At 47.1% G+C, this 13,993-nt stretch overlaps 4 protein-coding genes across 4 annotated transcripts; 2 read left to right on the plus strand and 2 right to left on the minus strand.

Annotated features, from left to right (window-relative positions):
• Positions 1-782: 782 nt before the first annotated feature.
• LOC111068769 lies at positions 783-1,585 on the minus strand. The gene is made up of 3 exons (XM_022358482.2): positions 1,290-1,585; positions 1,135-1,230; positions 783-1,070 (listed from the first exon to the last, which is right to left on the minus strand). Exons 1-3 carry the CDS (start codon positions 1,469-1,471, stop codon positions 902-904), a joined length of 447 nt encoding a protein of 148 aa, XP_022214174.2. The 5' UTR covers positions 1,472-1,585; the 3' UTR covers positions 783-901.
• A 404-nt stretch (positions 1,586-1,989) lies between these two features.
• LOC111068768 (histone-like protein 18C) lies at positions 1,990-3,042 on the plus strand. Its single transcript, XM_022358481.2, has 2 exons — positions 1,990-2,459; positions 2,526-3,042. The coding sequence occupies exons 1-2, from the start codon at positions 2,085-2,087 to the stop codon at positions 2,832-2,834; spliced, it is 684 nt and encodes a 227-aa protein (XP_022214173.2). The 5' UTR covers positions 1,990-2,084; the 3' UTR covers positions 2,835-3,042.
• A 5,831-nt stretch (positions 3,043-8,873) lies between these two features.
• On the plus strand, positions 8,874-9,999 carry LOC111068762 (peptidoglycan-recognition protein SD). Its single transcript, XM_022358475.2, has 2 exons — positions 8,874-8,882; positions 9,191-9,999. The coding sequence occupies exons 1-2, from the start codon at positions 8,874-8,876 to the stop codon at positions 9,839-9,841; spliced, it is 660 nt and encodes a 219-aa protein (XP_022214167.2). The 3' UTR covers positions 9,842-9,999.
• LOC111068784 lies at positions 9,894-12,992 on the minus strand. Its single transcript, XM_022358507.2, has 3 exons — positions 12,460-12,992; positions 11,560-12,213; positions 9,894-11,479 (listed from the first exon to the last, which is right to left on the minus strand). The coding sequence occupies exons 2-3, from the start codon at positions 12,191-12,193 to the stop codon at positions 10,407-10,409; spliced, it is 1,707 nt and encodes a 568-aa protein (XP_022214199.2). The 5' UTR covers positions 12,194-12,213; positions 12,460-12,992; the 3' UTR covers positions 9,894-10,406.
• Positions 12,993-13,993: the final 1,001 nt, after the last annotated feature.

Consider the following 13,993-nt stretch of genomic DNA (forward strand, 5'->3'; position numbering starts at 1 on the left):
CTGGCAATCCTTTTGTTATCCCCGCCTTTTGTTGTCATTTCATTATTGTTATTTCATGCATCATATTCATGCCCCATGCCCCAGAACCGTTCCTATCCACGCTAGTTGCTGCTGCTTGCCAATTGTTTGGCCAAAAAATTTTCCCAGGCACACGGAAAAATAATTCATGGCAAAAAAAAAAAAGAAAAAGTGCCGCGCACAGTACCAAAAATCGCTGCATAGGATAAAATAGACAGGATAAATGTGTGGGTTCCGGGAGAGGGAGCAGCAGCATATTGCATATGGCTATGGCTCATTCAAATTTGCTGTGATATCAATTTATTTTTGTGCCCCCTCCTCTATCGACAGGGAATGTAGGAAGTGCTCATAAGAGTCGCATAATAATCTTATTGACCCTAAAATAGTTGCATAAAAGCTACAAAAGTTGCTCCCACGCGACACAATATCTCTCTAAGAGCTGCAGATTGGTCTGTGGTAATTTCGCTTTGCAGAGTCTTCGCCATCACTGATTGATAGAATTTTCGATTAAAGTTGGCCATAAATTTAATTTTCTGATTTTTGTTGCTGTAATTATTATATTTATGTATCAAATTATGCAACGCAATTATTAATGATTAATTATCGGGAATTATTCAAATATTGACTCAAAGCATGGCCGGGTCGAGCAAAGGGTGAAAATATGCACTCGAAAATAAGAACTCAACTGTTCAAGCGCCATTTCCCCTCATTTCGCTTTGAGCGGAAAAGTCTGCCTTGAATTGCTTGGTCAGGACCTGTTCGTACTAGTTCGTGTTGCAGTATGAACAGGACTTGCGTTTGGCTCCAATATTTCCGCTCGAACATACACATATGTTCCACTGCGATTCAGCTCGAACCTGCCACAACTTATACCAACACAGCTTTAGTTGGCAGCTGGTTCGAACTCACTGCGATTCTGCTCGAACGTGTCATGGCTTATAAGTTGGGGAAAGGCAACTGGTTCGGAGGGCTTGAGTGTTATATTATTAGCGCTTATTACCCTGGGGACGTCCTTCTCCGGGACATAAGCTACCATGATTAATGGTGGTGCGCTGAGGATTATAATAATATACCTAAAAACATATATTTAAATAAGTGATGCTTTGAAATACATACGAGGTGCAAGTCGAAATTTCTTCATGCGGCTGCAATGTGCAAGTCGATGAATTCTCCCACGAAATTTGGTCATGCTGGGCCATTGCCTGTGGTGCGCTGAGTATTAAACAAATTTGATTATTGTAATCGGTATTGCTTTTGAAGCAAATACATACCTGGCGGCCGCATCTAAATACAATTTGTAAATTTTAATGTCCGAATAAGAGGAGGAAATGCCGTCCTTAACTTGGAAACTATCTATCTGTTTCACCGTTTGGTGAGGCACATAATGCGGCATCACAGTAATTATAATGCCCTCCTCGTCCTCTTCTTCAGTATAAATATAAATGTGTTTCATATTTTTTTCGCACGCACAAACACAGTTGGAAGTCAAGAAAGAAGCACGTTTTTCGCTTTGTCACTAACTAAAATTGAGCACCATTTTACACCAAAAAAAAACACACTTTTCCACTTTGGTCACACTTAAAAAAGAGGACTATGTAATATTATTGCTAGAGATGAGCATCAAACAAAATATCAAACTGATTATTCTGATTTTATTCTGCATTCATTATAGAGGAACTAATAAAGAATAAAGACTATATGCATTGCAGCAAAGCCAGGCAGGTAATCTTCGCAATTCCCTTACATTGAACTTCCACAGAAAATGGAGAAAATTAAGAAAACTAAATTAAATAGAATCAATCTAGTTAACTTTTGCAAGGATACAAAATAGAATTAGAAAATGGTAAAGATAATCCGAATCGTAGGAGTCTATGGCTTGTACAATTTGCTTGGGCTCTGTGCAGTTTGTTTCTCAGTTCAGTTTTATAAGGTTACGAGTACGGGTAACATCTATTTCTAAAAACAAAAGCTAAAATTTTAAGTTTTTTTTTTGTGAATTTTCATTCACAGATATTGAGAATTTTTTTGTTCAAATTTTTGTGATTTTTGTTTTCGTCTCGTAAACAATGTCCGTCTCGGACATTTCGGATGTTTCGGATACATCGAACGTATCGGATTATTCCTCGGATAGCGAAAACAGTGTGACGGCCGTCCTTAGCCAAGATGCAGATGAAGATCTGCCATCGCCGGCATCGGTTGACAGCCTTGTGGTGTCCGATCCCGATGGCCACTCTTCGGGTGACGATGTTGATGCACTGAGCCCCAACGCCGAGGACCATTCGCCAGCAGTACAACCGCGACGGTCCGCCATAAGCTATCTAAATTTTATGCGGGACTTCAACCGCAGACATGGCGGGACATTCAGAGGACAAAAAATGGTGAACGTTGCAGCACAACAGTGGCGCTCAATGGACTCGGACCAGCGGAATCAGTATCGAAATGTGAGTTATTACTCCGGTGCATCGAAAACATGTCCGTTTAGCCAGCCTCGTTCTGATCCCCGACAGCCCGACTATCGCCAGAAAATCTCCAAGAGTTCGTATTCGCCAGAGAGCTCGAGCACGACTTCTCTGACACCGAGTCAGTCCGATTTCCTTGCGTCTGATGCGTCCTCCCTGGACGAAGTGGATTGCTCAAAGAAGCCCGAGCCCTGTGCTAAGAGGAAGCGCAAGCGCAAGCGCAGCTGTGGTAAGAAAATGCGCAAGAAGTCCGCTTGTGGAAAGCGTCGACGCAAGAAGTCCGCCTGCGCCAAGAAACGCAAGGCGTCCAAGAAAAGCTGTGGGAAGCGTCGCCGCAAGCGTCGCAAGACCTGCTGAGACCGGAGGAATAAACCAAACAAAACCACGGAAAATGCACACAAGGGAGGGGGAAACCTCCAAGCGAACACTACATGCAACTGTAGAAGCCTCACCTGCGCAATGAAATGCTAGAGCTTGGACGGCCTCCCCTCCACACCCTGGCTGTTCGGTACCCACAGTGCCACTCACAGAAGTGACCAATAAATGTTACCCCACGTCAAGTGCACATCTGGTGTATTATTGCAGTTATTTTATCCCAACGATCAGTTGAGAATGCGATGCTCGGATCCCTGACATTTTCCTCCCATTATTTTATTACTCAGTTGGCGGGCTCCGGCTTAAAATGCAATTAGGACCCGCTTTACAATTAATATGCTAACGAGTCATCACTCTGCTTCCCTCTCCTCTCCTCTGCCACTCCCACTCCTCTCTTCTTTACAAGAAAAGTGACAAAGGCAGCTCGCAAAATCAGCAGAGTTAGGCGAGCTAGGAGGGAATGCAGGGCGCAGTAATACGATATAGCCTTTGACTCGGTAATTGTTGAATTTGTAGTACACTTATCAGTGTGGTCCCGAGTGCAATAAATCATTTGAAATGCACTTTAACGCGTCCATGCAGCGGCTCCTAGGTGTAGTAGGGATAGATAGTAGGAGGGCGTGGTTAAATGTTAAACTAAATGCTGGAATAACTACAAGCTTAAACTATGCGCATATTCAGACCCGACCGATGTCCAGTAATGCATACACAGTACATAAAGTATGTACCTTAGTATGTATCAGTGGAAATAAAAGCCAACTGTCGAAGGGAGGGGCTCTCACAGGTGGGCAGCAGCAGCAGTAGCAGCAGCAGCAGAGGGAAAAACCCCCAACAGACATTTCACCCAATTTGCAGCATAATTCATGTTCACGCTACCCCCCGAAGCCATTATTATGTTGCGCTGCGATGTGGAGTAAGTAGTCCGCAAATTGGTAGTTCATTTCGAGCACATTTTGGCCCGGTTCTGGTGCGGGTTATTAAATTGGTTTATAATTTATACGCGTACGGCGTACGGCGTACGCGTACTCGTTGTTCGCTCCTTCAAGTGCCAGTCCGTATTTTTTCCCATTTAATAAAGACAAATGTGAAGCAAGTGGGTCAATTTTACGGCCACCGATGCGATCCCTGAGTTATGGGAGAACTAAAGCGTAGAACTCGCAGCATCCTTTGAGCTGCAAGGCGCAGATCCCAATAACTTGCACTCGGTCCCAGCCAGTCCCAGTCCCAGTCCAGTCCCTCCGGATGGTGATGTATCCAAGGAGACGACAAAGCAAAAGTTTCGCCATCTGTGCTGAAATAATTACTGACAAAGCCTTAAATATTAAATTACACACTTATTTGTTTTTGACCGCCCAGTACCCGAGCAGCGAGCCTGAAGCTGCTGCTGCTGCTGCTCCTTCGCCAAAGCCATCGACAAGGACACTGTAGCGTGTCCGGCCCCTCCCCCGCACGTACAATGTCCTTGTCCGGAGTGGTAGTGGTGCCCGTAATAGTGTATTTGGCCGGCTATTCAAATACCTCCTTTGCCCGACATCAGCCAGTACTCCGTGCTCCACTCCACTCCATAGCGCCGCAGCCACTGCCACTGCCACAGCCACTGCCACTCCAGCAGTGCCAATGCCACTCTGGTGTTTACTTTGTGGTTATTTTGAGGCTACAAGTTGCGACTTTTACATTTACGAGAAGGAAAGCAAACAGCAATAGCAGCAGATGGAAACCCAGCAGCAGTAAAAGGAGCGGAGCAGCAACAGATTCAGCTCTAGCTCTAGCTCCAGCTCCAGCTAGGAGCAGATAAATGCACGTAGACTCTGTGTTTGGTGTATCGGGTGGGGGTGTGGGGTGTGGGGTACCTATTGCTGGGCATGTTGTGGGGTGTACGATGCTTACCTTAATCTAATGAAAATTAAATGGCTGACGGGGCCCTTCGATCTGTGTGGGGGTTGCTCTTAAAGCGAGTGTCCTTCATTAGCCATCCACCCCCCGCCGCTTCCGAGTGTCCTGGGCTCTGAGCTCTGGGCACCCTGCAGTGTCTGTGCCTGAATGAAGCTGCAAGTGCAACTTAAATTTCGATGAAGCACCAAAATGAAACCCCCCCTCCTCAAGAGTCGCTCCCCGGCTCTCATGTCCGAGTGAGACCATGTCTGTGCTTCTGCTCCAGCACGCACTGGGCTACAAGCTGTCTGCCAGCGTTTAAATCAAAATTAAACCCTCGAAAATAAGCTTGTATGTGGGGGCGAGTAGTGGCAGCATGAACATCTGCCTCTGCAGCTGTAACAACCAAGTGTCTAAAGTCAGTTGCCGTCATACACTAACTGAGGATGCTGCCAAGCGTCTGAAACAGTTTGCAACAATCTGTAAAGTAAATTTAGGATAGAAACCCTTTTGTAAATATAAATATATCAATAACAAAGCAAGCAGTTCCAGCGTGTTTAGGTGCATGTTTCTCATTCCTCTCGTGTAGCAATAAGAGATACGAGAAGGCCTTAATGCCTGATGGAAAGTTCCCAGACAAGGAAAACGAATTTCTACATTTTATTTGTGCGCTTTCCCATGGGTCCACGTCCACTTATTCCATGTATCTGTTGGACTGGTGAACACATGACATTCCAGAGTATATTCCTTGAACAATAACCGAATGTATGGAATAAGTAGATGTTTGTCAGATACTCTTCAATTCCATAATCATAACTTGCACAATATTCAAGCTAGGGCTAGACAATAGCTTTAGATTTAGTCCTGGAATAATAATGATTTATATAAAGGATACATTTCTGTGGCTGTGTCGCACAGCGTGCATAACATGCTCTTTGAAGATAGACAACGCTGCGTATACGTAACTTTAAATTTGTCGGCGCATCCCAGCGATGCAACAGAGCATCGCACGCTCTCCACGTGTGTGTGAGTGTGTGTGCGAAACGTGTGGGCATGTGGGAGGGGAGTGTGTATCCGTGGCGATTTAATAAAAATAGATGAGTAAACTGGCATTAGACAGGTCTCATTCCCTGTCTCTCCCTCTCCGCGAGGCTCCTCCATTGGCTTTGTGCCGCTGCCACACTTGAAGCGTTACAAATTCAACTTTAAGCGTTCTGACGCTAAGTAGTTGATGGGACTCGGCTGCCTTGGATGGGAAGCTGCTGCTGCTGCTGCTGCTGCTGCTGATGCCTGGGCAACCACGATTGAGTGCACTCCCACAATATTTCCTCGGCATATATAAAAAGTTATAGTTTAAGAGTTGCATGTTGTTTGACGCCATAGCACAGGATAGCATACGAGTGGGCGCACGAGTATATCCTCTCGCAGGAGCAGCGTCATATCCCCCTGCAACGTCACAGCGCACTTCCTTCCGGCACTTTGACTGGGCTGCCTTCCTCTGCTGCTTGATTTTTGCCAGACTCCTGCTCTGACTCTGACTCTGGAAGCTAGATCTGGCCCTGGCTATGGCCATGGCCATGGCCCTGTCTCCATTCATGGGTCCTGCCCGCATGCACGCATCCTTGAAGCCAAATTGAAGTGTTTGTGCCGAGCACAAGTGCCCAAAAATGTGCATGAAAACAGCTTACAGCAGCATGAAAATTTCTGACAAGATGTCAGCAGGAGGTGGAGCGGCAGCTGCTGCGGCAGCGGCAGCGGCAGAACAGAAGCTGCAGATGGAGCTCATGCCAATGCAGGACGCTCCAAAATTTCGATGTGCCTGCCAGGGCACCATGATGATCATGATGATGATGATGAGCTTGCTGTTACGCACATCGTTTGACTTTAATATTGCGCCATATTGTTGCGCATATTTTTCGTTCCATATTAAAAATAGTACAGCAACTCACAGGACACGCAATGGGGTGCCCTCCAAAGTGCAAAGTGCAAAGAGAATCGGGGCAGCTTTTACCCTGACTACAAAGCACCATAGAAATCAGTAAAAATGACTGGCATACATTATCATCGAATCAGCTTAGAGCACCACTTTAGCTTTAAACACTCCAATTCTGTTAGTTGAATACTTTAATCTGGATTCTATCTGTCAGATGGGGTCCCATGGGATCTTCCACCCGTGAGCTGCAGCTGTAGCTGCATCTGGCCAGGGTCCTCCAGCCGCTTTACGATGCAATCCCGAATCCCGAGCATTTGCTTGCCGTGGATATTCATTCACAAGCGAACTTTATTCATTAGCGACATCGACAACGACGGCCCCCCTCCCCTCACCTTACCCTTTTGGCAAAATATCCGCACACAGAGACAAGTTTTGCGACTCGTAAACGAAATAAGTTTTCCTTTTCTGCAGGAGTTCGTTCTGTTATGAAATTTAAGCAAGTTGTCATAAAAATGTCGCCCCCCCCCCCCATCGACGCTCTCCCTTGGAACGGGCTTGGGGCATGGGGCATGGGGCGTGGCATGCGGCGGGTGTCAATCCGCAATCCGCACTGCAAAAGTTGCCCAAATCCAAATCCACAGTGTGGTTGCAGGCAACTTTTGCTCTTTCCGGTTCGTAGTGTCGCCAAAGGAGGAGGAGGAGGCGGTTGGTGGGTGGAGGGAGGAGGTGCAACACCAGATGGTGCAGCATTGCGTGCAAATTGTAGTTGTGGGAGTCGAACCCAACCCCAACCCTGTTCCGCCTTTACCCCCCCTGGCACCCTGGCACCGTAGTTGCAAATAGTTGTTGCTTTCATGCTTCCTTGTTCGCCGCAACTTTTGGGCTGGCCCGATTGACACCTTTTGGGAAATGTGACAGCTTTAACGGAGCCTGCAAGACTTGCAGCTTAATTTGTTGCCTGTCCACAGTTGAAAGCCGCCTGCCGTCTGCCGCCTTCAGCAACAACATCATCATCATCATCAGCTACCTGCAACATCTTCTTGGTGGCAAGTTGCTTGTTGCCAGGTGCTTGGCGCTCGCCAACTTTGCACAGCAATTTAATAGATGGCATTGTAGTAACAACAATGGGCGGTGCTCTGGGAGAGGAGAGGTGTGCGAGGAGCTCTAAACGTGCCCAATGCGAGATTCTAGAGAATTCGCATAAAAACTTTCGCCCTAACTTGTGCAAGTTCTTTTAATTTTAATTAAACGGATGAGCAGCAATTAGCGAAATAAATCTGACAATTTTGCAAATGAGCCAGTCTGGCGCCTCTTGCCTGGTGACTGGTGCAGAGTGCCGGGTGCCTGGTGCCTGGTGCCTGATGCTTGGTAGTGGGCAGGACACAGGACTGCCAGCCAGATGCGGAACAGAAAAAAATATGTTTTTCCCGCCTCGGTGTTGGGAGGTGGAGCAGTTGGCATTAGCCTAGTTTCCTACAGTTCGAATAACCATCCAACAAGCTCCTATGGGAGAGAGAGAGAGGAATAAAAGAGGAATCCTGCCTCCTTGTAGTTGAAACTCGTTTAAATTCAAGTTAACAGTCGCCCCCCACCAACTGTAGTTTTTTTTTTTTTGGTACTCTGCCCTCTGCAGCAACCATTTTCCAGCGCGTTTTCCTCCCAGTCCCAGACGATGGAGAATTTTACTCTGCTTTCGGTTTTGGCTTTTTGGCTGTCGCGGTTTTGCCTTCGCCATTGCTGTTTCCTTTGCCCTCTTTTTTGATGGTGTTTTATATCCATTTTGGCTTTTAATTGAGGGCGCTTACTTGCAGTTTCGTTGTCAATTTACGATTCACTTCAGGGAGCATCCTCCTCGAATCCTTCCATGGACAGGCGCAGCATAATTTCTCGCATTCTGCAACCGTATTTTTTTTTTGTGCAATTTTTGCATTTAATTACGAAAGTTTTTTAATTAAATTACTGCATTGGACATCTGTGTCAAGTTGAGGTTTTTCTTCGAGTGTATGAACAGGGATAGAGCGAAGGCCAATCGGAAGAGTTAGGGGAGGTGGAACTTTGGTCGGTGAATCCCCATTGATTACCCATATTTAAATGTGTGACTTATGTGGGATCCACACAGCCACAGTAATTTATCAGCAACAAGCACATTTACACAGATAGACCCATGATCGGGGGCTGCTATGGGAGTTTCGAATACCATATCGAACCATGGTATCATGGTACAGGTACTTAATATTTTTGGAATAATTTAAATATTTAAATATATTGGGTAGCAATTAAAATACTTTAAAAATCTTTGCACAGCCCTCCTCTATGGCTATCAATCAAAATATCTATGTGAAAAATCCCCTCGACCCATATGGATTGTACCCCCTTGGTACCTGTCTATGACATCTTTGACATGCGTCATGGCATACATATCTAAGTAGACTCTTTGGGTAGCCCTCTCAGGAAAGTACAAATAACGCTCAGAAAAATCACCTCGATTCGCTGTATTCATATATGAATGTGGGGCTTTTGGGGGGGTTAAAAGCTATCGCCCAAGGGGCACGCGGTTTATCAGCGACCAATAAGAGCGTCTCCGGACTCAGATCACTCCCAGTTGATCGACAGACTCGCTGCCAGAATGATCGCAACGTGGTTCGTGCTGCTTGCTGTGGCGCTCACAGTCGTCGCTGCCGATGTACCGGTGGTGACGCGAGCGGAATGGAATGCCCGCCCCGCCAGTGGGGATATGGACAGCATGGAGACGCCTTTGGCCCGAGCCGTGATCGCCCACACGGGCGGAGGCGGCTGCAGCGATGATCAGGGCTGTGCAACCCTGATGCGCAATCTGCAGCAATATCAGATGACGAGGCAGAAGTTTTCGGACATTGGCTACCACTATTTGATCGGCGGCAATGGACGCGTCTACGAGGGTCGTAGTCCCAGCCTGCGGGGAGCGTTTGCCGGCGCCAACAACGAGGGCTCCTTGGGAATTGCGTTCATGGGCAACTTTGACCAGCAACCGCCAAGCAACGCGGCTCTGGCTGCGGTCCAATCCCTTCTGGCGCAGGCTGTGGGGCAGGGCCAGCTGGTGGAGAACTATCAGCTGCTGGGGCACCGACAGGTGAGCGCCACAAAGAGTCCCGGCGATGCGCTGTACGCCCTGGTGCAGCAGTGGCCCCACTGGAGCGAGATCTGAAACGGAAACTGAAACTGAAAGAACACTGATGCGGGGGGAACGGGATGGGGCTTAGATTTAGACACGTAAAGACCATTCCTTACACATTTATTGTAAATATAATTATGTATAATTTGTTGCTTGCTTAAATACGAATACTAAAATTTTAATTTTGTTGATCTGCTTCCGTTTTTTTTTTTTTATTTAATCGAATTTCGACTTTTACACCGCTGTTCGCGCGACAATCTGGTGGTTGCCGCTTTGCTAAGCTCCCCAGGAGCACTGGGCCACAATAGAGATTTGAGACATCACATAGCGTCATTCACTGAACCTGAACTTCCATAAGAAACTAAGCTAACTATACAGACCCTAGGAGAAGCACAGAACGAACGAACGAACGAACGAAGGTAGAACAGCGCAGGTAATCGTAATGGTAATCGTATGGTATGCAGAAGAAGAATGCGCTAAACAAGAGGTAAACAATAGCCGGCGACTTTGCGGCCGATGCAGTTACAGAGTATAGATTAAAAAATATAAAACAAGGAACTATACAAAATTCGTAAACTTAGTACTTAGGTAAATTTCACTAATATAAACTCCCATTCTCGCTGCCGCTTCCATTGGTATTGGCAGCACTCCCGCTCGCGTTCCCATTCTCATTTTCATTCTCGTTCTCGTTCTCATTCTCGTTCGCGGTACCATTCTGTTCGCCGCTAGACAGTGGCAGATGTTGCTGTAGCAGCCATTCCCGCTTGGCCAGGCCCTCGGGCGTCTCGCCACGCTGCGCGCACAGGGGCTGGAAACAGGTGGTCAGGCCAACGCTGGGCGTGAACTCGGCCCGCTCACGCAACTCCTCCTCGGTGGCCAGCATGATGCAGTCGTCGTCGATCTCCTCGCTGTCCGCATACGCCAGCTGCTGCTGCTCCGCGCCGCGCTGCTGCTGCACGATGCTGTCGCTGTTGCGGCGGAACGAGTCGTCCGACTTGCGCAGGAAATTGTACAGCGCCACACACCCGAGAACCACTTCGCGGATGTGCTTGTCGCTGACGCGCAGAGGCTGCGCCAAAATGGGAAACATATTGCACAGAATCCGCATGGTTTGGTCCGCGTGAGCATTGACCTGCTCGAGGGCGTCGAGCACGGCCCGGTCCCGGGGCCAGTTCCGTGTGGTGACCAAGTATGAGGTGGCTGGCAGCACCGACTCCCCGGCAAAGTAGTAGCCATTGCGATGCTTCGATTGCGCCTCCAGGGCGTGCATCTTGTGCTCGATCAGCTCCACGGCAGTGGTCTGGTTATAGATATCGTTGGGGCGAATGTTTGCCGCTCGCTCCACCTTCGCATACTGGAAATTGTTGTCGGCATCCACGATGCCCGTGAAGATGACGGTCGCCCGCTTCCGATCGTCCCCATTAGTGGTACTGCTGGCCACATTGCTCTGCAGCTGAATGCTGCGCATGAAGAGGTTACCCACGCACTGGGGTAGGCTGTGCTTGCGCTCCATGTCCGTGGCCGCGTTGCGCCACTGCTCATCAGTCTTTGGTAGTGTCACGTATTGGTCCTTGAGGTGCTCGTAGAAGCCCAGACAGATATTGGCAATCATTTCGTTTATCACAAATTTCGAGGCACGGAAGCAGTAGTTTCGACACGAATGCACTTCACCTGTTTGAGAGCGGAGAGGAAGATTTTATACACCATTCTGTGGAGGTGCAGGTTCTTAAAAGCTGGAGCGAGCCACTTACCCGTTGCCAAATACTTGAGCGTTATGGCTAGACGCTCCTCGGCGCTGAACGATTTCTTCTTCCGCTGTGGCGCATACTGACTGATGATCGGCTCCAGCTTCTGCACCAGGTAGCGGAATTGGCTCTCGGTTATGGCGAGGAAGTAATTCAAGTGATAGCACTCGTCCTTGCGCGACTGCAGCTCGTTCAGCAGGTTCTCCTTGCTTAGAAACTCCGCCTGGTTCTTGCGCAGCCACTCCTTGGTCCATTCCAGGCGTCGCCGCGTGTTCAATATGCCGGCCAGGTCGAGGGCGCTGATTTTCGATGTCTGGGGTCGCGACAACACCGTGGTGCGTGCCGCCCCACCCACTCCGGTGGTGCCGGGGGCCAGCGCAATGCCGTTCGCATGTGCATCGCTGCGCTCTGGTCCAGGGGCGTTGCCTTCGTTGCCATTGCCATTGTCCTGCGTGACCCCAATTGCAGTGGCCACGCCCACGCCCACCTGATGACTGCCAACGCCGCTGCCGCCATTGGCGTTGCCATTGGAGATGCCGATGCCGACACCGACACCGCCGCCACCGCCACTTCGATTGACATTCGTGCCTCCGTCGCGTTCGCGCAGCACGCCAATAACCTTTAATTTGATTTTGTCCATCGAACAGCAGTCGCGAGTGCCTGGAATCAAAAAGAATCGTTTTGAGCTGGATTCAAATTTCTTGCTGGGCCATCCGCCCATCCGAAGATTTGCAATGGAACCGATTTGGGCAATCTGGCGACCGCCTGCTCGCCCAGGTCGACCCAGAAGCTGTCAGAGGCTATCGCCCCACCTCACCGTCGCCCACTCGCACCCCGAATGCAGAGTGTGTAGTCGTAGTCGTGTGTTTGTGTGGCTTTTTGTGCAACAAATCGATTTTTACTCACCCTCACTCTCCGCTGCGCCGAACTGCCTTTCGCTGCTGCTGCTGCTGCTGCTCCCGTTCCTTCGTCGTCCGTCGTCGTTGCTGTGTGTATAACCAGTTTCGTTCTTCGGGGGGGAACACACTACGACTGTTGTATAATTAGAACTGTTTGCGGCAATATATCTGCCCCAACTGCTATCTTAGCTCTGTTTGTCGAATTTGCACGTAGATTTTACTTCTGCATCGGTCATCTGCCTCGAATTCTTGTTTCCACTCTGCCTTGCCTATGCCTCTCTGTCTGTCTCTGTCGCTGTTTTTGCTTCTTGGTGCGATTGATACTCGTACCAATACGAAATGCGAAAGCAATTGCAGCTATTTCATATCGGGATTGTGCGTTTCAACGAATTTTCATTCGATTTTCCACTTCCCTGCTCACCTCCTAGCACCTACTTGCCCGAAAACCACATTTTTACCAATTTTTTCACGGTGATGTTGCCTTTTTCCCCAATAATACGTAGCAGCCCCACCAGCTGGAACGACCATCAGTGTGACCGCGGATTTGTCGACAAAATATAACGCCTTGACCCCCGAAATATACCTTGTCGTTATCAAAACATACCGTAAATATACCGAGGAAAATCATATTCATCAATGTTGATATTCGATTTAGTATTACTAGCTAGTTAGGACTTTAACAACTGAAAATATCATTTGATCAGATAGATGAATCAATTTTCTACAATCTGTCTTGTTTTAAGGACACCCATTTATTGGATTACCTATAAAATAAGTTTAAAGCAAAGAAGGTCAGCAAAAATTTCTATTTTTACATGCTAACTACACGTTAACTACACATTTGCTACACATCAACTACTTATTTGTGGAGTATGGCACTTTGTATACCCAATTTCCTTTCAATAAGTTAAATTTATGTTTTCCAAGCTGCTTTGAAACCTCAGTAACAATGAATTTACTCGTATGGGAATGATTTTGACCTAGACTAGATTCCTCTATATATATATATCTCGACCCCTTTTGGTATCTGCAAGAACAACATAAACTGCAAAATGAAATGAGATGAATTTAAAATTTAGTGACAATTTTCGCGTATCAACTCATAATACAAAGACAGTTTATAAAATCGATCAAACGTCACAAAATCCAGAGCTTTCAATTAGTTCTCTTCACCTCGAAAAATAGGAAATTTTGAAAAACCGAAAAATTTCAGTAGTTTTCGTGCGCTAAATGGAGTTTGGCGGTCATTTTGAAAAGTACTTTAATATAACAAAATAGATTATATCTTGATTAAATATACTTTTATATACCGATATACCGTAAATATACTTTGAACTCGATTTCGACGTCAAAAATATTCCCAACTATACCTTCTAAACATTATGTTAATGTAACATTTATGTAACATGTTAATGTTAAATAATATAATATAAAAATGTTACATATATGTATATGTATAAATTTACAACCAATCGTCCTGAGGCCACATCTCCCTTCTCCACGTTTTTTTTTCCTAAATGGGAGTGTGATGGGGAGGGGAG

Source organism: Drosophila obscura, unplaced genomic scaffold (assembly GCF_018151105.1).
Source record: "Drosophila obscura isolate BZ-5 IFL unplaced genomic scaffold, ASM1815110v1 contig_30, whole genome shotgun sequence".
NCBI lineage: Eukaryota > Metazoa > Arthropoda > Insecta > Diptera > Drosophilidae > Drosophila > Drosophila obscura.